Consider the following 24,252-nt stretch of genomic DNA (forward strand, 5'->3'; position numbering starts at 1 on the left):
GGGGGGGAAAAAAGTAATTAAATATTTAATCCTTAAGGTAATTGTGCAGTTAATATTCTGCTTTACGTACCTGGTAATACTTCACAATCCACTCTCTGAGCTCGAAGAGAATTGGCATTTGCAGATGTGGTCTTTTCAGATCAGTTAGCTAAACCACCCAGTAGCAATTCATGAGCCAAACCTCGCTGTTTCTTTTACCAAGGCAGAATTCCCTCTTAAGACCACCCGAGGTTAAAAGGGCAACCACTTAAATTAGTACAGTTCTGCAGGGAGGGAAAGAGCAATGGCCACCCCAGCGGCAGTCTATCATGTACACACAGGACCCCACCTCAGTCCCATTCTTCCTCATAGTCCAGACTTCCGAGTCCCATGGCTTTCCCCCCATGAGCTCAGGCAGAATGGCTTGGCTTCCTCACACCGTAATGTTTTCTCTAGATTCAAGCACTTCTCTTTTGCCCATGCATCGGAATACCTGCAACTCATTCCCTGAGCATGTACATGGAGCATGAAGGAACATGCCCAGAGATCAGTTCGGCCTGTTTCCTCTGTGAGCCCCCTCTCTGGAGCATGAAGCACATCTCTCAGATCAAAATCTATTTTTGTTGCACAGAACTCTCTAAAATTCCTTGAAACCCAAGCCAGTCTGGGGCTCCATTCTACCTTGTTGGTACAGTGGGACTACTAGACAGAGGCAGGGCACAAATTTTTGCATACATAGGCTGCTGAGTGTGCATTTAAGTAGCCCTTGGAAAATTCTAAGAAACTTGTAAGTAGATAGAAGAAATAAAAGCATTTCTAAAGAAGTGTTAAAATCACCACTGCTGGATCAGCATGGAAGATGGGCTAAGTCCCCTCCCCCTTCCAATTTATCTGACTGCTAGTTAAGTATTGATCCTTGTTCAGGGTGGCAACGTAGGTAAAGCTACGCTAAAGGGGGTTGTGGCTGAATAACTACAAAAATGATCCACTCTCCAGTCATTTCCTGGTCAACTCAACTATCTTATCATAGGTGGAAGGGCTTGTCAAAGAGGGAGATTGAGGAAAGCATGCAATTTCATTGTGTTAGAATCTGTAGCTGGGTTGGGTTAAAGGACATCAATTTATTTATTTTTACTGTTGCAAATCCCCTTTCCCCCACCCCCCAAAATCCATTTCTAAGAACTTAGTGAGGGAGACTTGTGTACCTTTACCCATAAAGACAGACACACACGTTCGTTTCTCAGTAAACAGATTTGTTTTATCAAAAAATCTGATGAAGCCACAGTGATTCAGTTGCGATCTCCAAAATGATGCTTTGTCTTGTACTGCACTGGTTTTCAGGTACCCAGCAGAGGATACACACCAAAGCACAAAATGATTTAAAGCATACTGGGGGGGGGGGTGTTGAGAGAAGGGAATTAGATAAATGCAGCAACATCAATTTTTCTGGGAACAGTCTGACAGTAAACACCAGTAGAACCTAGCTTACACAAAATCCCACCAATGGTAACCAAAAAAAGGTGTTTTCTTTGTTTGCATAGTGGATAGCTAATTCTATACCTGCTTGCAGTGTTTGAAATAGTTGGAAAAGGAACAATGTTTTCCATCAGATTCCTAGTAACACAACATTTAGGAAGATGGGTTGATGGACTTTCACATCCAGTCAGTTCTTGGGCAAGGAATGTTACTTTGAAGCGACTGCATCCGGTCCTCTCCGAGAGCTGAAACTGGTTTTGGGTGGCACCTTCCTGAAGGCAAGGCCGCCTTAATCCACCGGTAAAGATGAAAATCAAGATGCCAGCGTGATCCTTTTTAAAAGCCCAACAAGAAGCGTTGCAGGTGCTCGTTGAAGCAATGTCCAGGTTTGTTTTTTGTCCTTTTTTTGGGGGGGGGGGAGAATCAATGCGTTATAGAAAGTCTTTAAGGCTTGTACTTTCCTCTTCCTTTGCCTTCATTGAGAAAACTTCAACAAAGTGCTTGGGTTTGACCTGTAGTCCATGGCATGCCCCACAATACATTTGAAGAGAAAGAATACTGACAGTTATATAATAAAATGCAATACAATCATCGTACAAAATCCAATCTTTTGGCACTTTCCCCATCTTCGCTATTTCCACCAACATCCATAATCAAATGAAGAACTTGCATCGCTCCCTTCTCCAAACAGGGATATCCAAGAGGGTCAGAGCGGATTTTCAGGGTCAGATTGTGTCTTTGGCAGCTGCATTCATTCACCCACTGTCAAGATCTCTACCCCCCCTCCCACCCCCTGGGGGCCACGAGGAACTGCCATAGAGCCGTGCAGCCCACTTGACCAGCCAACTGAGCTATAAACAGAACCCCGTTTTTAAACCTCACCAGGAACCAGAAGTCTGACAAAGGCAAGAGCAGGTAAGCAGGAAGTTCGCACCCACTGTCATTTATGGCAAGACACTCTTTGACCTCCGTGACAGGCCCAACGGTAGTGCTCTCCTTGATAAGTAGGCAAGCCTGGGTCAGTTTCTGACCAAATGAGGGCAGATCTCTCAAAGGCAAGGAAAACACAAAAACTCCGGGCACGCTTTTAGGCTATGAGGTGGGCAACCAACCTTGCAAGATTAAGGCCCCCCACATCTATCTAGACTAAAGGGCCTCGTTAATACATTCAGTAGCCTATAGGCTCATATGTCCAAAGAGATTCGTGTTTGGCATCAGGTCGGCCAGAACCTTGGGCAAAAGCACTCTAGTAGTAGTTTGCCCTACCTAAGGGATCAGTTTAGAGGATGTAAGGGCTACACAGCTACCTCTTGTCAGATTACATCCCTGCAGTGTTCATCGCCACATCCCCCACTAGTTAATGACACATGGCGGGGAGGTTCACAGCCATGACTTCATCTAATAAGTGATCTCTCACTCACACACATGTACACACACACACACGCAAGAGACTTGTTTGGCCTCCTACTCCTGAATCTTGTTCACGTCCTGAAACAGTCGTGTCTGCGTTCCATACACACCCCTCTTCCGGAATGCCTGCATTTGAAACACCAAGCTGAGGCTGCTCGCCCACTGAACAGATCCACTTGCAGAATGTGCTTCGGTTTGGAGCTTCACGCAGCAAAATCGCAGGGGATAATATTGCTCGAAGCTACCAACATGAGTGACCAAACTGTGGGAGGCAGTGGAAGACAGGAGTGCCTGGAGTGCTCTGGTCCATGGGGTTACGAAGAGTTGAACATGACTAAACAACAAATATTGCGCCTTGTACCTACTTCCAGACCTTGCCCTGTATTACAAGAGCATATAGCAGATCTCTGTTTGCAAGAGGGCTAGCGCTCTTGCAACTGGTGTGTTTCCTTCAAAAAGGAGGAAAGTCCCAGAATGCTACTGGGTGCCCATTAGGCCATAGGGCTACTTAAATGGTCCACTGCTATGTGCAGGTACGTTACATTCCTCAGGGTGCTCAGATTGGCTTCGCTTTCCTTCCAAGCGCATAATCAGTCAAAAATCTGGGTTTGTTCCTATATAATTTGTGGAGTTGTCCTTTGTGCCTCTTCTCATGAAATCCTGATGACCCCACAAAGAAAAGTGCAGCCATAGGCAGTCTCTTGTCTGAGACCACATGGACGGCACTAGACTTTTTCACAGCATAGCTGGTGTGAAGATACCACATGGGTAAAGCTTTGCTTCCCTACCTTTCCCACAGACTGTCAAGACCAAGATCATGCTTTTCCAAATTCTATGGCCTGAGGGCCATATGACACATCTGACTTCGCCATTGCTTCTGCCATCCCAGTTTGCCAACAGGTGTACCTTGAGGGTGCCCTGTGTTTCTGGCACTCACTTAAATCACTTGTACACCCTGAGGGTGTACTGATCAAAAGTCTAACATCCGTGGGTGAAGAGGCCTTCACTCTCACCCATTCGTTTTTACCAGTAATGAGACATGGCAGAGTGATACTCTCTGTTGCTCCATGCCAGCCTTAAGCTGGAGCCTTTAGCATTCATCTCCTGCCAGGGCCTGTGGGGTGGAGGGAATGTCACTGGGCCGTAAATGGGTCTCGAGGGCTGAGCCCCTGTAACATGCACCGGGACAACACGGAACAGACAGCCTGACTACCTGTGTGCGGTAGTGCAACAAAAGAACTGGAAATCCACATAGTTCTTCCAGTGATGATCCTAAATTCCCATTAAGAAACATGATCATCAGCTCACCCGAATTATGTTACTCGATGTGCGATCACTTGGAAAAAGTGCTCTACATTCACCAGAGATTATGCTGAAATAAGCATCTGAAGTGAACTCATACTTTCCAAGTTTTTAAGGCCCAATTCTCCTCTGAAGTATTCTTCTAATCCCCCTTTCTTACCAAGGGGCCACATCTTTCCAAAGGGCCTGAAAAGGTCTGGTCTCCATAAGGGTTTCCTTACTGTAATGGCAGTCTTTGGCATGTTGAGAATAATACCGATTGCTGCCAGGTTTTCAGCAAGGAAACACTGCATTTTACATAAGCGTTTTCTGTCTCTAACAGATCAGCAAAATTTAAGGTTGCAATTCTACTCAAGCTTACCAAAAAGTGAGCCCCACTGAAATCAGTGGGGCTTCCTTCTAACCAACTATGATAGAATGGTAAGGACCTAAGGAAATGAAGCAAAAGTGAAACCAAAACATATTCTAGTTCTGTTCGCCAGGAAAACAAACCAATTTGGAATTAGTTCAAAGGGTGAGAGCAACACATAGTTTTTAGAGAATTCTCTTACGTGCCAGATTTGCTTGGTCCAAGCAAAGTGTCAAGGCTGATGCTAGACAGTGCAGACCGCAAGAGCTCTGCCCCTCCAGCAAACAGCTGTAGAGAGGAAGTTGCAGGATAACCAAGGAAACTCCGCAAGGCAGAGTTGGAATGAATGAGTCAGGCTGGAAGACAGGTGGGGGTAGCTCTCTTGCCAGTGATCCAGGAAGCCTTGAGAAGAGTATGCCAAGTTTTAGCTTCCCACCTCCAAAGGGATACAGCAGCACAACACAGAAACCTGGGTCTACAAGTGGCTGTTGAAGTGCTAAGCGCATTTTTAAACTGCAACCTGTTTTTAGAGATTACAAGTTTCCACCCACTGAGAGCTTCTTTGGCTCTAATCATACTAGGGTGATGTACTATTTACTCTGTATTTCACCTTTTGTGGCTTTCAACTTTTCTTGAGCAGCAAACCCAGAGGCCTCAATGTCAATCTATCATGCTACGTAGTTCAAAGGGGCTTAAAAACACCTACTCCTAGTGTGGGACAAACCTGGCTGATTGCAGTGGCCACTTCTGAAGTCATCATGAGTCAACTTATCCTCTTCAAATTCTTACGACAAAGCAGGCTTGTGAAAAGCCTATCTGATACAGCAAAACAAAACAAAAAACAAACCTCTGCAGCACACTAGGAAACAAGCGTTGCTGAAGAGATTGTAAATATGACACACTTCCACATGTGGAAACTTTAACTTGCTGACCAAGTGAGCACTGGTGAGGGCAGGTGTCCAGAAAATAGTACCAACACCACCTATCTCCAATTCAAAACCCACTTTAAATGGGACAGTTTAGTCATCTGCATTGGGCCTTTCAAATCAGCAATCTCAAAAACCAGACACTGGAAGAGTTCAACAGAATCCACTTTCCATGGCCATCTCATTCACACAACACGTCCACACACATTTCCAGTCACAGAAGTCATTCCACTGCTGTCATATCCCCAAAGCTGTGCATGATGAGGAGCAAGAGAAAGGCTTGGGATAGGAAACAAATCGCCATGGTAGTGAGAGAGGCTAGGTGCAATTTCTCTGCCTTCAGTTCTGTCTCGCCAGAGTGGGAAGCCTTGTGTTTGTACACTGCAAATCTGACTCCTATTAACATGGCCTTGGGATCAAAAAATAATCTACGGCAATGCAAACGGATTGTGCCAGGTGTTAAGAGATGGACAGCACAAATAGCAGCCACAGATCTGGCAAAAGGTTATTAGTTTGGGTTCTATATAAACAGCCCTCCATAGATGTGAATTCTCAATACTACACTGTATATTTAAATACATTCCTGTGTATCCCACAGTTCAAGTGACTGGCCTCCCTCCCTTTCAAGGCTGCTCCTGAGGTTAAAAGATCACTTACAGCAACTGGTTTCAGTGACAAAAAATGCCAATCCAATAGTGTCATCTACTCACAACCTGGAAGCAGTTTGCATACCAATGGGACTCAGCTGTAGACACGGGTCTATGCCCTTCTGATCAGTGAAATTTAAATGCATTCCTGTGAGTGGGTCTGAAGAGTCTCAGAAGCAACTTCAGTAAAAAGAATAAAGTGTAGCCTACATCTGTGCAAAGACCTTGACTGTAGCGCGAACTGAATTTAACTCACCTTACCATAAAAAAAAAGAAAACGCAATTGGGGGAGGGGGAGGTAGGATAACAAAACAGGTCTTCCTCCTTCCCAGATCATTTTGACCAACCTCACATTAACTAGAAAAGGCAACATTGTTCAATAAGTGCTACTTTGCACCCGTGGTGCTCTTTGACCGCAGGAAATACTGATCTGCTCTCCCTTTCCGCCTTGCCACTGTCCTGTTCTCGCTGTCAAACTTCCGCTGGAGCTGCAAGGCCAGCCGGCGGTCTTCCTCCTCCTGCTTCAGCCTCTGCTCCACCTCGCTCCTCCTCCTCTTCCTCGGAGGTTCGGGAGCAGCCAGCGCTCCATGGTGACAGGCCACCTGCCTCAGTCTCTTGACCGAGCCGGCCTGTTCCAAGTGCTTCATTTTGCACTGTCTCTTTCGGCCCCTCCTCAAAGGCGAGGCCTCGTCGCCAAGGGCTTTCTCGATACAGATGCCGTTCGGGAAGTTGCTCCGCTCACTTTCGTTCAGGTACTTCAGCTGCTTCCTGCCGGCCGCCTTGACCGATGGGCCGAGGGCCCCGTTCTCTGGAAACTCCGAGCTGACTCGAATCACTTTCCGGGTCACCATTTTGGCATCGACGTTCAGACACGTTTCCGTCTGCCGCAAGGCTGGTTTTGCGCTGGGGACCTCAGAAATCCTGGTGTTTAGGGTGCTTTCGTTGGGTCTCGCTACGGGTGCTTTGGGGTAATCTTCCACCGCCTCCAAGTCTCTCCTGATATTGCCAGAGCTTTCAAACTTTGAAACACAGACGGAAGGCAAACAGTCTGTTGCTGCCTGCACATGCGTGATGGTTTCAGGCGGCAGCACATCGTTTGATATCTGCAGGGGCTCTTTGACGAGTGAGTTCGCGCTAGGAACCAGAAAATCTTCCCCCACCTCTGGGGCCAGGGATGTTAGGGTGGCTTTAGAAAGAGTCTTTTTCACCTGCCGTTCCTGGAATATCTGCTCCCATTTTTTCAAGATCCTGGGACTGGCTTCGTAAGTGGTTGGCTTCTGTAAACTCCTCGTTAGGTTCCTCGGAGTAGACTTGATAATTAGAGGACTGAGAACTCCACCGTCGGGAAGCTGCTTTGGAGGTGTGCAGGGTGAACAGACAATGGGCTTGAAGTGATTGAGTTCTTCTGAAATGCTGTCATTGCTCTCGGGGCTGATCGAGCGCTCTGGCTTCTGGAGGACGGAGAAGGAAGCAGCTGCATGGAAGACAAGGCGCTTATCAGCTGTTAGGTCTGGGGCGGAGAGGCAGCGATTGTTCTGGGTGGACGATAAAACTCCAACGAGGGGAGCAGGCGCGCCAGATAACTGGTTTATCTGCAAGGAGCAAGTGGGTATCATTATTAACTAATTTACACACAGCTTAATGCCAAAAGGGATTTACAAAGTACAGTGGTACCTTCGTTTACAACCACAATCTGTTCCGGACGTCCTTTTGTAAACCAAAACAGGTTGTAACCCAAGGTGCGCTTTCGCCAATGGGGCCTCCCAAAAAAATTTGTTCGCAATCCAAATAAAATGGGTTGCAATCCAAAAAAAAAGGTTGCAAACCGGGACATGCACTTCTGGGTTTGACGTGTTTGTAATCCAAAACATATGCAAACCAAGGTACCACTGGATAAAAACGATTTTCACAGATTACGTTGAGAACTGCTGCTGCTGCACATTAACATGGAAGGCAGATTCAGGGTAATAATGAAAACAGCTGTAACACAGCCCTCCAAGCACATTACAAAAAAGGGGGCAAATTCCATGTTATAGATCATTAAAAACGGGGAATGGAAATCAAACTGTCAATATCATGACGACGTTATACAAAATTATGATACAACCACACTAGATGTACTGCACAGTTCTGGTCAACACACACCTCAAAAATGACATTGGAGAGCTGGAAGGTTAAAAAAACACACACACGACTGAAGTGATTGTGGGGCTGGAGCAATTCACCAATGAGGAAAAGTTACACAACATTTGGGGATTAATTCAGTGAAAAGGTGGATAAAGAGGGAGGCATGATAGTGGTGTATAACGATTATGGATGGTGAAGGCAAAGGGGACAGAGACAGAACAGTGCAGTACAATAGTAAGAACCCAAGGTTATTTGATGAAGCTAGATGATGGAAGATTCAGAACAGAAAGAAGAAAGTTCTTATTCACACAGCGCATAGTTAAAACTACGGCATTCACTCCCAAATGATGCAGCGATGTCCCAAACTACAGGTGACACCCCTGCCTGGGGGTGTCTAATATAATAATAATAATAATAATAATAATAATAATAATAATAATAATAATTTATTTATATCCCGCCCTCCCCAGCCGAAGCTGGGCTCAGGGTGGCTAACAACAATAAAATAGTACAACATTCTAAAACCATTTCAGTATACAATTAATTCAAATCCAATTGATGGCAACCATTAGGCTAAAGTTCTGTGAAGATTGCCATAGGAGGGCGTCAGGCTGTGCCCTGACCAAAGGCCTGGTGGAAAGAGGGTGCTAAGCTAGGTGGTTCTTTGGCTTGAGTCAACAACAAACTGCCACATGGAAGCACCCACAGGACCCTCTGCAGTAGTAAAGGAATATGTCAAGAAACACACATTCAGTATTACAGAAAGCCAGCAGATGCAGCAGTCCCCTGGTCAAATCAAAGACTCTTTACAATATAGCTGAGGACATTTTGAGGCAGTGGAACCCAAGATGATAGCCACCATTTTCAAAATCACCATCACCTTTGTTCTGACTGGAGCTGATCTTTGCCTGCTTTTGGATCTTTCTCGAAGGGTATCGTTGCAACTCTGGCTCCTTTCTACCTTGGAGCTCAAGCTTCTAAAAAAATGTAAAGAAAACAAAAGTTTAGTGGGAAAAGCACAATAAATTAACACAATGCCTACATAATGCTATCATTAAACACCAGTTTGATCTTTGTGCAATACCTTCCTCTTCGTCTCACCTGCGGGAAGGTACAGGCACAGACCCACAGTATATATGAAGGTAGACTTACATGTATTGAACAAGGTACTGTTCTGGTTCAGCCACATCCCTCTATCTAGAAATCATATTTCACTAGTTTTAGTTTTATTCCTTCTAATGGACTGAGCTTTATTTTAAATGTTGTGAACCCATTAGTAATAAGGATACTTCAGATATGGTATAAAACCATTTATTTTTACTAATGGCCCATTACCTATAGAGAGCTGCCTCACCCAGAACATGAAGGGGCTGTGAAATCTTTATGGAGAGGAGCTCCAACTGTTCAGCATTTCTGGTCCACATGATTGCCAAGAAGATTTCAAAGCAGGCAAACAAAATCCAGCTAAATTGCCCCTTCACGCCACACTGCCCCCCCCTTACAGCTAGCTCCACAAAAACCAGGAGTCACAATTTCCTTGGGCCCCAGTCCCTGTAACACATCTGCATAAATGTGCACACAATTTCGAAGTGGATTCTAATTTGCAGTTTATTCCAGGAACAAATTCTGGGCCGCTATAACACAGTACAGAGTCATCTGCTCACTCTCCTAATATTCCCTGCCCCACCTACCTCCACTGTCTTAGCTGGAACTTTCCCCTAAAGACAACCCAGAGAGTGGCCAAGGACTTACCCTGCCACCAATGCTATTGAGTAGGTGCTTCCCTTGGAGACAAAAGCTGACCGATGTGCAGATTTGCCCTGGAATGGTTCCTCATTCTCGGAATCAGAGAGGCGTTCAGGAAACTGAAGGAATCAAGGAAAGATTAGTTGACACTTTCCTTATTTATAACAATCTTTTAAACTGCCAACTCACAAAAAGTACCAATGTGGCATACGGTGGACCACAAACAGCCTCACTCTGGCAGTTCACTGCTTCTTCCAACAGTGTTTTCAGCCTCCGTTCCGCAGAGCAGTTGCGTTTGAAGTACGCACTGAGCAGAGGGGGATTTGTTGGCAGTAAGCAAATTTGAGACAACAGGAGAAGAAAGAAAGAAGAGCCTTTCTGCTGGATCAGATCAAAGACCATCTTGTCAAGCATCCTGCTTCCCTTGGTGGCCAACTAGATGCCCCTGGGAAGCCCGAAAGCATGACACAGAGGCAAACGGCTCTTTCTCCCACTATTCTTCCCCAGAGGCTGGAATGCAAAGGGATACTGCCTCTGTGTCTGAAGGTGATTTACATCACTGTCAAATAGATTTCTACATAGAATCATAGAGTTGGAAGAGACCACAAGGGCCATCGAGTCCAACCCCCTGCCAAGCAGGAAACACCATCAGAGCACTCCTGACATATGGTTGTCAAGCCTCTGCTTAAAGACCTCCAAAGTAAGAGACTCCACCACACTCCTTGGCAGCAAATTCCACTGTCCAACAGCTCTTACTGTCAGGAAGTTCTTCCTAATGTTTAGGTGGAATCTTCTTTCTTGTAGTTTGGATCCATTGCTCCGTGTCCGCTTCTCTGGAGCAGCAGCAGAAAACAACCTTTCTCCCTCCTATATGTGACATCCTTTTATATATTTGAACATGGCTATCATATCACCCCTTAACCTCCTCTTCTCCAGGCTAAACATGCCCAGCTCCCTTAGCCGTTCCTCATCACTGCAAAGTCTCAGGGAAGTCTTTTTAGGGAAGCTTTTAAGGTTTGATGTATTACATTATTTTAATATTTTTGGAAGCCGCCCAGAGTGGCTGGGGAAGCCCAGCCAGATGGGCGGAGTATAAATAATAAAATTGTTGTTGTTGTTATGTAAAAAAACTCACAAGAGTAAAATCCTGACCAGTATATAGCCACATGGTTTCAGAGTTAAGGGACTAAAATACAGTGGTACCAAGGGTTACGAATTTAATTCGTTCAAGGTCCGTTCTTAACCTGAGGTGCACTTTTGCTAATGGGGCCTCCCGCTGCTGCGCGATTTCCGTTCTCATCCTGGGGCAAAGTTCTCAACCCAAGGTACTGATTCCGGGTTAGCGGAGTTTGGAACCCAAAGTGTTTGGAACCCATTGTACTATGGCAGCTATGGCTATCCACGACTAATATGTCATGATGGCTAGATTTATATCCAACATCACAGGGAGTATGCCTCTGAATACCAGTCACCGGGGAATTACAGAGGGAAAGGGATACTAGCCAATCCAGTTTCTATGCCTGGGTCCTAAAATCCTTAGCTCATCAACATCCCATGGGAGATTACTCTGTACCTCTTGATACACATGTCTGAAAGCGAGTCCTACGGAAATCAACTAGGCTTTCTTTTGAGCAAAGTTTTAAGGTTAGGGTTGTCATCTAGGTAAATCAGGGGTCGGCAAAGTTTACCTCGCCTGGGCCAGTTCACTGCAGCAGAGAGCCCTCCGTGGGCCGGATCGCATGTATGAGAGAGAGAGAGCCTGCAATTTCCGGTGTTTGCACAGACACAATTTCTGGCGTCAGGGAAGAAAGTCCCCGCACCGCGGTGTGCCAGTTTAGTGCAGTGCATGGGCAGCTTGGTTCGGGGGCGGTTTGGGAGCCGGTTAAACAACCCCCGTGGGCCGCTTGTGGCCCATGGGCCTTAGGTTGCTGACCCAAGTTAGATGCCCCCTTCTCCCATCCCACTCAGCATTCTGTCCACACATTCATGTAGTTATAGCGAGGGAAGAGGAGCCCGCTCAGCACTTTCAATCCCTGCAGTCCATATTCGTGGGCATCTTTGTCCTGTGTTGGTTCACACAGCTGAACAACAAAATCTGTGGCTTCCTACGGCAAGACGTTCCGGAGGAAACAAGGTCTCAAAAGTTCCTCCTTCAATTCTGCACTGAATTTGGTGTGGCCATGAACCTGACAATTAAGTCCAAGGAGAAGACAGTGTGCCATCGTCACATGACATAGACCCTAGTGTCTGCAAGATATTTTTAGGAGGAACACCCAAATTATTGGCTTCTGCATTAAAAGCAGCAGTATTTTTTTTTATCCTACATCCACCATATGGACTGTAACTTATGGTTACCAGATTCTTTTCAATGAATCCGGGGACACTTTTTTTTTGAGGAAGCTGAGTAGCAACAGGGAGTCAGTAGTGGGGATGGCGAGGCAAAAGACCCTGGGCCCAAGCACACGTGCATATTGTATAAAGGCGCAAAGCCCTTCTTTTGGACGCTGTGCAGAGTTTTTTAAAAAACTGGACAATGGCGTGCCGCATGCCTGTGACTCCTGAGCCGATCTCCTGCCCCCTTCCCCCTTTGTTTTGACAGATCGGGGAGGCTCGGGAGTCGCGGGCGGGTGGCTGTTGCCCAGGAAGGGCGCAAGGCGCACGGTTTCTCTGCCAGGCAAGGTGCAAAGCCCTTCTTTTGGACCCTGTGAAACATAAATGTGCAGTTTTTTAAAAACTCTGCGGACAGGAGATCTGTACCGCCTCACGTCCCCAGTTCTCCTTTGGCAGTGGCAGCGGCAGTCAGCAGGCTAGAGTCAGCCTGGTAGCGCAGTTGGCTCTCGCTGGCCCTGGGCTGCTGAGGCTGTTGCTGCCACGTTTCCCGGGGACAGATTTGCAAATCTGGGGACATTCCGGGGACGGAATTTGTCCGGGGACAGATTTGCAAATCCGAGGACTGTCCCTGGGAACTGGGGACATCTGGTAACCCTACTGTAACTAAATCGTAGTTTTTTGGGGGGGGCACTGCACATGCTTTGCCCACAAAAGGTTCAATTTCTGTTGCCTCCAGGCTACCCTGGCTATAGCAGGTAGGTATACAGGTTTTTTTTTTGGTGGTGGGGAGACAAAGCAGCATAGCACAACCCACAGTTACTTACACGTTCTTGGGTCATTTTGACCATTAAGGACTCCTCTTTCTTCTGATCTTCTGTTTTTCTTTTCCCTGCATCAGTAGTGTCCTCAACAATCAGCTTGTGAATAAAATCATCAGAGGTTCTCTCTTCTTGCAGTTTTTCATCCCTCAACTAGAAGCAAATGAGAATTCATGTCCTGGTTTAATCTTGCTTTGGCTGCTGCTCTTTTTTTAAAAAAATGCAGCTGTTTTATTACTGCGGCTACATTTGGGTGCCACAGTTAAAGAGAGACATTGACCAACTGCAGTGTGTCCCAAGACGGGTGACCAGGATAGTGAGGAGACTGGAAACCAAACTGTATGACAAATAATGGAAAGACCTGAATCTCTTTAGCCTGGAGAAGTGACTTTTACACTGATTTTAAGGCAAAACCTTCCAAAGCAGTTAACATAACAAAAACAAAGCAATCTATTGAAATACAATAAAACAGCTGAACAATGGTAACCTTAAATCCAGATAAAACACATCATCAAAACCTGAAAACACTAAAAGGTGGGAACAAATGAAGATAGTCTTCACCTAGCACTGAAAAGGTCTCAGACTCTGCATCACGTAGGCCTCTCTGAGAAGAACATTTCAGAATCCAGGGCCCACAATCAAAAGGCCCCTATTGTGGTCACTACTCAAGGTAGGGGGACCCATAAGAGGACCTAAGTTGGCTCAGGGTAGCCATTTTAGAAATATAATTACTTATTTTTGGTGTTGCAAGGTTCTACTTTTTAAAAAATAAATAAAAAATAAGGCAGTTATTATGGGGAAGACTGGAGCTGCAGCTCTTCGTCATGCAGAAAAGTCTCAGGACCAAACCCTGACATCTCAGGTAGAGCTGAAAATGTCTTGTCTGAAACCCTGGAGAGAGACGGCCGGTCAGTGTCGACAATATTGAGCAAGATGGAGCAAAGGACTGACTCCTATTTTCCTATGTATTATGCAAAAATTATAGTGAAAAGATCAGGTGTGGCATAGGACTAAATCCCAAGACTTGGCAGCAACTCCTGAATTTAGGCACTGGACCATCTATATGTCCCACCTGAGCATAGGTTTAGGAATCTGCTTCCTTTGGGCGCAGTTTAAAGTTCAGAAAAGGTGTTTAAACATTGATAGGGAGCACATCTAAGTTCTGCCAGTGTGTCTGAAGAAAAAGAGCAGGGCCAGCAAGCCAAACAGGACGTGGACAAAAAGCTGTCTCCCAACTGCACACGTGGCAGAGTCAGAGCCCCAGAAACACTTCTTGAAAACATTTTCTCCTCAATTGCTGTAAAGGAAATCATTAGAACTATTGCCAGAAATGCTTCTACAGCATGAAGGAAATCTTAGTGCAGTTTCAACAAGGAAGCTGTGTAGGATATGCAATTCCCAGCTTCCCTTTCCTAAAGTCACCAGGCTTTAAAACTACAAGATCTGTATAAGGAATTCATTATTTCACCTCTATGATACTGCATGTAGAACATTTCTATTTTCCCCCCTCTGGTGGCCAGTAGGCAACTGTGCTATCTTATTTATAATCCTGCAGTTTTGAATGAATCACCCAGAAGGCTCTTCACGGAGGATTAAAAACTAATAGCTATTTCTACTGGGCAACTGGGTGCTTTACCAAGCAAAGTACATGGGGCCTAGAGTCCCTCTGGAGAAAATTCAAATGGTGGGTAGCTAGGGGACTGCTTTGCAATGTGTCCAACCACCCAGTGAAAATAGTTTTAAGGAGGAGATGGTAGGGGCAAAAAGAGCAATGGAGATGGAAAAAGAATGATGGAAGAGGTGAGGGTAATGAGCAGAGCAATAACGAGGAATGAGTAAGGGTGTGGGGATCATGCCTGGTTTGCACAATGTCGTCCGCCCCACAAAAGACAAAGCACTTGCACTACACAAGCACACACAGCACCCTGCAGGCATGTGTCCTCCTTGCTTTTCCATGGCCCTGGCAAATGTAGAATCCCGTGGAAATAAAACAAAGCAACTTGAATTTATAATAATGATAATTTATTATTTATACCCCGCCCATTTCCCCAGCCACTCTGGGCGGCTCCCAACCGAATATTAAAAACATGATACAATTTGTGTCATTTTTACAAGGGATTTGCTCCCAACCAAATATTAAAAACATGATACAATTTGTGTGATTTTTACAAGGGATCCCCCCCAAACGCATCCATGGGTGTGTACTGTCATTTTGATGGCACCCCATGTAAAAACCACGCAAGATCCACAAAGATCCATGACTTGGATCAACATCTGTGTGTCATGACAGGACTGGGAGTGGCAAGGGAAGAAGAGAAACTGAGGTGTACAGCCCTGGCACACTCTCAACATTCCACAGGTCTACAAGGGTTGGGAGCTCTTGCAATAATAATTTGCAGAAAGCATGGAAAACATTGCGCAGTTATCTCCTTTGCTCCACCTAATCTCTTTCTCTCATCCTCTACCACGGCTGAGAAAGATTCCCACAAAATGAAACACAAGTTCTCAACTGTGCCCAAGCAAACCTCCTTAGTCAAGGAAGAGAACAACAATTAACATACTTTAAATCGCCCTCAGTAGTAAAAGACTGCCCAAATTCACATTTACAGAGATGTGTATAAATTTGATGTAAATAAATGGATAGACAGACAGATAGATAATTGATCTGACATTTAGAAAGACAAGACAACAGAAATCTGCAAGAGTCTACGGCATGCCTTAACACCCCTGAATGCAAAATGCTTATTAAAAATAGGGCATGGATCCTATCAGCCCCCAAGAGTATCTGTCAGTACTACAAAAGGTTGAGCACAAAATAAACACTGGCTCTATGCTGCAGACAGATGCACACTAGGCACATGTAGCAGTGACTGCTTTAAACTTTAAACTCTGGCCCTCCAGATATTGTTGGACTCCTAACTCCCACTAAGCCCCACCAGAAGGTCCAAAGTGTCAGGGAAGATGGGTGGTGGACTCCAGAAACTTCTGGAGGGCCACAAATTGCCCATCCTGGTCTTGATGATATGGCTGCAATAATTTATCACAGAATGCAACTGTCTTACCTTTCGTAGCTGGCTTTTGTATTCCTCATGCAGCTCTCCAGGCTTGCTTAACGTGATGGGTGCTCTGAATATAAAATCTGCCGGCAGAAAGAGGGGTGGAGGAGTTGTTTAGCGTTTTGAGAATTCACAGAAATGCAGTTAAGCATGGTTATTCTTACTACTATATCAGAAATATGTTTCTCCCTCATATTGGGGCTCACCACAAGGAGATGAATCCACTTGGCAACTGCATGCTAAAATAACGATCCAAAAAGCAGCCCCTAGCCTCTCAAAACTTTTTTCAAAAATCAAGTGCAACAATGTCAGCCTACCTATGCAACTTGAGTGAAACTAAGCAGGGTTCGCGCACATAGATGTCCTGCAGCTGGAGAACAAAATGTCGCACTACCTCCTATGCCATCTCTAGTAAAAAGCTCAACAGCAACTTTAAAAACCACACCCACTTTGGCTAAACACATGCCCAGGCAAGTCACTCTCTGGAACCAGAGATTTTCTACAGAGGAATTCAAGACCAAGTCATCCATAAAGCCATCCAATTTTATCTCATCATGTTTGCAAAGAAGAGACTATCGCAAAACAAATATAAGTCACTGATAAGAAGCTGAAAAGGGACAGGTTAGCCAATCCACAATTTGTGCCCACACAGTACTACCAGCTAGCTTTAAGAAAACTTTCCACCTTTAAGTTACAAAACACAGGACCCATTTCAATATCACGTGGGCATGTTTATTTTCAAACGTTAAGTGTGTGGACATGAGTGCAAGAAGCAAAAATAAAAAATGTACTGTGTGCCTCTTCTAGGCATCAGATTGGACTACTAACACCCATTTGCGATATACTGCCAGGTCAAAAATTATGAAGCCATTATCACAATATGAACTTCAAACTGGCTTTGGATGATTTATCGACATATTGCCCAGCCCTAGATGACATGGGGGTGACATGTGTACAGCACCCAAAAAAGGTGCCTGCATCCAGCATTGAATGTACATTATCACACACTGCATACATGCGTTAAGGGACTTATGTCAATTCTTTCCCTAACAAACATTTGAAAAGTCAGGATTTGCCAGAAAGTCAAAGACTCTCTAAATGTGCTCTCCTTTATACAAAGGAAGCCTGTCCTGAATTTCCCTATCACTTGAAAGGGAGCATGATTGTATAACAGAGTGGAAATGCTTAAAGGGAACCACATCTTCCTCTCAATAGTCCTTTCTAGTGGCAAAATGTATCTTTTACTTTCCAGACAGGTTTGTTTGCCTTTCTTGGGACAAGGTCACGATAAATCTACAGGGGGAGGAGCATGCATGTGCACACACACCAAGATTCCCACACCAGCAGCACCCATAACACAGGCATGCACAAAGCTACAAAGCCAGTCAGCTGCAGTGAGCAAAATTTAGCTGCCGGGGCCCAGGGAAGCCTCACAACACGTGGATTTTTTATTTATTTTTTAAAAAATCATTTAATGGTTTAGCACCAGTGTTGAAGCAATGATTCTTCAACATCAACTTCGCTGGACTGGTCATGTTGTCTGGATGCCTGATCGTCTTCCAAAGCAACTACAGTGGTACCTCTAGATACGAACGGGATCCATTCCGGAGCCCCGTTCGCATCTAGGAGCAAACGTAACTAGCGATAGCACATCTGCGCACGCATGCGTCGTTTTTTGCCACTTCTGCGCATGCACGCGACGTCATTTTGAGCATCTGCGTATGCACAAGCGGTGAAACCCCGAAGTATCATGCTCCGTTACTTCCGGGTTGCCACAGAGTGCAACTCAAACGCGCTCAACCCGAAGCGCATTCAACCCGAGGTATGACTGTACTCTATTCCGAACTTAAAAATGGAAAGAGTAATGCTGGTGGTCAACAAAGGAGGCTTAAAGACTGTCTCAAAGCAAATCTAAAAAATGTAGTATAAACACTGACAACTGGGAAACACTGGTCTGCAAGCGCTCCAGTTGGAGAACAGCCTTTACCAAAGGTGTCATGGGCTTTGAAGACACTCGAACTCAGGAAGCAAGGGAGAAACGTGCTAGGAGGAAGGCACGCTTGGCAAATCCACACCGTGATCAACTCCCACCCAGAAACCAATGTCCCCACTATGGAATGACGTGGATCCAGAATTGGCCTCCTCAGTCACTTACGGACTCATTGTTAAAACCGTGTTTATGGAAGACAATCTCACTCGGCTACGAGTGATCGCCAAAGAAGAAGAAGTGTGTGTGTATGGAGAGACAGATCTAGCAACTTAGGGGAACCTTGCACGAGTACACAAAGAGAAAACAGCATGTCCCCATGGCAGACGTTGCTCTGAAGTGACCCAACATTGGGTTGCATGAATCTGACAGAACTGTTGCTCAAGACTAGACAGAATTTCCTAGATTAACAAAACAAAATCCAGTTTCCTATTTGAGGAAGTTTAATGACCAGGGCAGGGCCGGGCCTAAAAGCAGAAGACCCTCTCTGAAGTTTAACAGGTCAGAGTTTGGTCAGTGCCTAAATGCTTAAAGCTAGGGAAGAAAAATTGACTTTGAATAAACTATTTCTTAACATGTTTGTGACAGTTTACTGCGTTTAGTTAACCTGAAACAATGCCATACACAATCTTGACATAGAACACTTTTGTCCATTCTGATAATCCAATTTAGATAGAAGAGCTGGATATTGCAAACAAATGTAACCTGGTACATATGATAACAGAAAATAAATTAATTCGTTTCATTTGCAATTTCCCAAAATCAAACCAACAGCGGAATGTTGCTGTGCACTCCCCCCCCCCCGCAATTACAACCCCTATTTTGTGTGCTCAAGAATCAACCAGTGACTTCTGTCCAAAGAAAGAAAGCCAACGGTTGAGATCTGAAGATTCACAAGACTCCACCTTAACTCTTTGTGTCCCCCTCAGGTGACATCAAGGAGTGGCAAAAGTGCAACTTGCATGCCAAAGCTCAACACAGCATTATCTGAGGAATTCTCCTGAACTGAATAGTTAATTTCAAAAAGCAGTTTTCAGAAAACCTGTCAAACTACTGTACACCGAACCCAGACTTTCCATCCAACACTAAGCTATTCATTCTTTTCTGTAGCTGTACAGCAGACCAGAACAACCAGAAACTGCAAGTTTATGGGGGAGCCGATAAAATTAGTGGCACTGAAGTGCTTTTAGAGATGAAAAGGTTTTCAGCGTAGATAACACAAAGTTTTATGGCACACTGGAATCTAGGGACCTGTTGCACAAGGAACACTCTCTCAATAACAAGAAAAAAGAAGGGTTCAGCCCTGGACACAGGTCAGACAAAATGAAGGTAATCTAGTTAGTGGAGATCCAGCCCAGACAAGTACAGTGGTGCCCCGCAAGACGAATGCCTCGCAAGACGGAAAACTTGTTAGACGAAAGAGTTTACCGTTTTGGAGGTGCTTCGCAAAATGAATTTCCTATGGGCTTGCTTCGCAAGACGAAAATGTCTTGCGAGTTCCTGCGGGTTCCCCCCCCTTTTTCTAAGCCGCTAAGCCGCTTATCAGCTGATCCAATAAGCCGATAAAAGCCGCTAATAGCGCTAATCCGCTAATCCGTCAATGGACTTGCTTCGCAAGACGAAAAAACCGCTAGACGAAGAGAATCACAGAACGGATTCTTTTCGTCTTGCGAGGCACCACTGTAAAGGAAAATGGCACAAAACTGAATTTACTCAAGACATCCGATTCAGTGCCCAAGGTAGTGGTGGTTGTTAAAAGCCATCAAATCCCTTGCTTTAGGACTGATTAATAACCTTGCCGAAGGCAGTAGGAATTGGAGAATAACAGTAAGTCCAAGTCACCCTTGCAACTTTGACCAAAGATGTGGTCAAAGATGTGTGGACCAAAGATGTGTGACAGGACCGTTCCCTGTATACACCTTAGGAAAATCTTTCCCCGTACTATCAACATCTCAATTCACCAATCATCTTCTTTGTAGCAGCATTATGTGTCCAGCATACATTATGTAGCTCAGTAGGTAGAGCACGAGACTCTTAATCCCAGGGTTGTGGGTTCGAGGCCCATGTTGGGCAAAAGATTCCAACATTGCAGGGGGTTGAATTAGATGACCCTTGTGGTCCCTTCCAACTCTACAATTCTATGATTTAATTCTATGTCCAGAACATTCAACACATCTACCCACAAAGTCAAGAAATATATGACCAACACAAGAAGCAAAACTAAACTCACACTTGCTCATCTCCAGAGCAGGTTTAAAAGGTGCAAAGTCACATGGTAAAACTCTCAAACACACATACAGTGGTGCCCCGTAAGACGAATGCCTCGCAAGATGAAAAACCCGCTAGACGAAAGGGTTTTCCGTTTTTCGATGCGCTTTGCAAGACGAATTTCCCTATGGGCTTGCTTCGCAAGACGAAAACGTCTTGCGATTTTTTTCCACCCCCCCTTTTTCTAAGCCGCTAATAGCCTTTTAGCCGCTAAGCCTTTAATAGCTGCTAAACCGCTAATAGTGCTAATCCGCTAACAGGGTTGCTTCGCAAGACGAAAAAACCGCTAGACGAAGAGACTTGCGGAACGGATTATTTTCGTCTTGCTAGGCACCACTGTACACAAAGCCCTGCTTTAAACCATGTGAAATATATTTTGGACTAATTCAGCACCATGAGTGTTAGTTGTTTTCAAATACACAGGCAGAGTGACTAAAAAAAGAATCATCTTATGTTTGTGTACAATTGCAATCCATGTAAGTGATTCAAGGAGTGGCCATCGTTCCATCAGTAAACCAAGAACAGGAAATTAGCAGACTAAGAAAAAATATTTTGTATATGCATCATTACACAGCCAACCTCTTGTTCTTAGGAACATCACCTCACTTACTAAGTGTCATATTGTTCTAATAACAATGTGCTCCACAAACAATTAGGATGTATACGCCTTTTCCCAATGTGCATGACTATCACACCCAAGCACTCATTAACTCACACACCCAACGCATCCCATTTCTCTTTACAGTGGTACCTCTGGATGTGAACAGGATCCCTTCTGGAGCCCTGTTCGCATCCTGAAGCGAACGCAACCTGCGTCTGCGCATCACGATTCGCTGCTTCTGCGCATGTCATCTTGACCGTCTACGCATGCGTGAGCGGCGAAACACGGAGGTAACGGAACACGTTACTTCCGGGTCGCCACAGAGCACAATCTGAAAAAGCTCAACCCAAAGCTCCTTCAATCCAAGGTATGACTGTACACTGATGAAGTGGTCTGTGGCCCAAATGTACAACACAATACATTTCTTGGGCTTTCAATGCTACATTCTCCTCTGTCCACCCCTCCTCTCAACACCTGACTGAAAGCAAGCCTCACACACCCAGTCAATCAGGCACTAAATTTATCACAACACTTGAGACCCACAAAGGCTGTACTGTTTGGTACCTCTGGTTAACACGCACTTGAAAAGCCTCACCAATAACACGCCCGGAAGTCCTGTGCGCTGGATGTCGATGCACACACACTGCCCATGCCCCATAGCCAACGGATGATCAACCCATGTGGTGTAGTGGTTAGAGACTAGGAGCTGGGAGGCCAGGGCTAAAATCCCAGCTCAGCCATGAAACTCCTAGGGCAGCCTTTCTCAACCTGTGGGTCCCCAGAAGTTGTTGGACTACAGCTCCCATCACCCTGAGCTAACAAGGCCAGAGCTCAGGGATGATGGGAGTTGTAGTCCAACAACATCTGGGGACCCACAGGTTGAGAACCGCTGTCCTAGGGTGACCTTGGGCTAGTTCTAAGCCTAACCTACCTCACAGGGTTGTTGTGGGGGGGGGGAATGGGGAGGAAGAACACACCTTGAGCAACTTGGGAGAGAAAGTGGGATATAAAGGCAATAAAGAAAGAAAACTGGACGGGGCATGTCTAGAGACTGCTCCCCTGAATGACCTGCCCCTGCGAGAAGAAATACACACACAGGACACCTTCACTTCACAAGATACACTTCAGACAGATGCCAACTGTGCCAAGGGGTGAGGACTATGCACAGGATAAGAATGCAAACACAAAAGAGCACAGCCAATTGCAACTGACTGCACAATACATATGCTTGTTACACTCCTCCTTCGAGTGCACCAAAGATGTATAAAACATGGACCTCCAGCACACGGCTGATGTTTTCAAACAAACAAACACCCCCACACACACAACAATGTTATACCGTAAACCAACTGACCGACAAACATATCTACATGCCTCTAGCTACCATCCCAAACATACCAAACAGTCCATTGTATATAGCCAGGCACTACGTTACAGCCGCATCTGTTCCAATTCTACAGACAGAGACTCTCACCTAAGAGATCTACAGCAAACCTTTTCAGAACTAAAATACCCAGCAGATGAAGTTAGACAACAGATCAACAGAGCCAGACTGATACCCAGAGAGAACTTGCTGCAAGACAGACCCAAAAGAGAAAATAACAGAACACCTCTAGTCATCACATACAGCTCCCAAGTTAAGGTCTTTCTGATGTTTTCAAGGTCTTTCCTGTAAGACCTATTGCAGTCGTTAAGAGTCGTCAACAGGCTCTCCCAGCTATCTGCCTATCTCCCATTCCCACCACCCTTCTGAGTAATACCCCTCCCCACTTTCTCACTATATAGAAGGATCTGGCAACTTCTGTTTCAGTGTATCTGAAGAAGTGTGCATGCACACGAAAGCTCATACCAAGAACTAACTTAGTTGGTCTTTAAGGTGCTACTGGAAGGAATTTTTTTATTTTGACTATGGCAGACCAACACGGCTACCTATCTGTAACTGGAACAATGTTGTGGTTAGCAAATTCCTTAAAACAATTCTTTTTTGGGAGCCAACTTGCATTTTGTAACTCTGGGTATTAAGGTTTAAGAAAGCGATCAATTATTTCTGGGTATTTAACCAATTATTTCTGGAAATAAAGCTTGAAGGAATCGATTTCAGCAAGACTCGCAGAGAGTGGTTAAAAGCAGGTGGAAAACACGGGTCTTGGGGGTCACCTGAAAGATGGGCCAACAGGCATCATCCGGCTCTCTCATTTGCTCTGAAGGCATTGCAAAACAACCACCGCAGCCACCACACGCATCTCAAGCCTGTGTCCATTCAGCTAGAAATAAACTGCGCTCTCGGGCGAAGCCCCACGCAGAGCAGCTGTCCCCGCGTGACACAGGCCCACGGAATTTCGTGTTTGCATCTTGTGTTTTTCATGTTGCGAACTGCCCCGAGATCGACGAATGCAAATTTAATTAACAAACAACAACCGCCACCTGCCCGCAGACCCAGGCGCCTACGCCCGCCCCCGTGAAATTTACCCATTCACACACGCGCGCCTCGCCTGGGCGCATCCCGACGTGCTTCGCTGGCAACTGAGGCGCCTGTCCAAAAACCACACACACCCCGAGGCTCCGCTGCCCACGTAGGCAGAAACGCGAGCAGGCTCACGCCCGCGCCCAGACAACGTCAACGAGTCGCGTGCATTTCCTACTCTCTCACACACGCACACGTAACCCATTCACACGATACGTGTCGCGCACGGGCGGGCGCCGCACCTCGCTCTGCCTGGGCGGGCGGTGGCGGAGGAGGAGGAGGCGGCGGCGGCGTCTCGCCTTCCGAGGGGGCCCGAACCGGCTGCGAGAAGCTGCCGAGGCGGCTGCGGCAAAACGGGCGGCCGGGGCCCTGAGGCGGGCAGCGCCGCGGCCCGCCGCCCTCCGCCTCTTTCTCCTCAGGCCCGCCCTGGCGCCGCCTCCTCCGGCCCCGGCCCCGTCGCAGGAGCGGAGGCGGCGGCGGAGACCCCGCGGCCCGGACGCCGAGCGCCGCCGCCGATGCTGCTGCTGCCGCCGCCGCCGCCGCCATTTTCTCACGGCGTGAGGGGAGGGAAAGGAGCCCCCGCGTCGGCCACGCCCACCTCCTCCATATTCATGAGCCCTTCCACCGCCAGCCTCCTCCTCCTCCGCTGCTGCTTGTTTGTGATGGTGGCGGCGGCGGGGGAGGGTAGTCCGTTAATGCGCGCGCCGCGGACGACGGTTAGGAAAAGGCCCGCGCCTGCCTCGGCCGCCGCCGGAGCCCCGCCCA

At 46.1% G+C, this 24,252-nt stretch overlaps 1 protein-coding gene across 6 annotated transcripts; it reads right to left on the bottom strand.

The window, feature by feature from the left end:
* Positions 1-1,215: 1,215 nt before the first annotated feature.
* On the bottom strand, positions 1,216-24,252 carry RNF169 (ring finger protein 169). 6 transcript variants are annotated; one of them, XM_083499709.1, is made up of 7 exons: positions 24,086-24,252; positions 16,174-16,250; positions 13,118-13,264; positions 9,969-10,081; positions 9,097-9,193; positions 2,290-7,681; positions 1,216-2,229 (listed from the first exon to the last, which is right to left on the bottom strand). In XM_083499709.1, the coding sequence occupies exons 3-6, from the start codon at positions 13,139-13,141 to the stop codon at positions 6,476-6,478; spliced, it is 1,440 nt and encodes a 479-aa protein (XP_083355835.1). In that variant the 5' UTR covers positions 13,142-13,264; positions 16,174-16,250; positions 24,086-24,252; the 3' UTR covers positions 1,216-2,229; positions 2,290-6,475. The 6 variants fall into 6 exon arrangements, with proteins under 6 accessions (XP_083355835.1, XP_083355831.1, XP_083355830.1 ...); XM_083499705.1 differs by lacking the exon at positions 24,086-24,252 and adding an exon at positions 23,493-23,703 and having other exon boundaries at positions 1,216-2,238; positions 2,295-7,681; XM_083499704.1 differs by lacking the exon at positions 24,086-24,252 and adding an exon at positions 23,493-23,703.

This window comes from Podarcis liolepis, assembly GCF_965112155.1.
Source record: "Podarcis liolepis genome assembly, chromosome: 4".
NCBI classification, from domain to species: Eukaryota; Metazoa; Chordata; class Lepidosauria; order Squamata; family Lacertidae; genus Podarcis; species Podarcis liolepis.

Coding starts and splice junctions, on each gene's coding strand:
- RNF169 (XM_083499705.1), bottom strand. Junction 10,082..13,117: donor TCAAAATGACCCAAGAACGT/GTAAGTAACTGT, acceptor TGATTCCTTCAG/TTTCCTGAACGCCTCTCTGA. Junction 7,682..9,096: donor CAGCTCCAGTCAGAACAAAG/GTGATGGTGATT, acceptor TGCTCCTTGCAG/ATAAACCAGTTATCTGGCGC.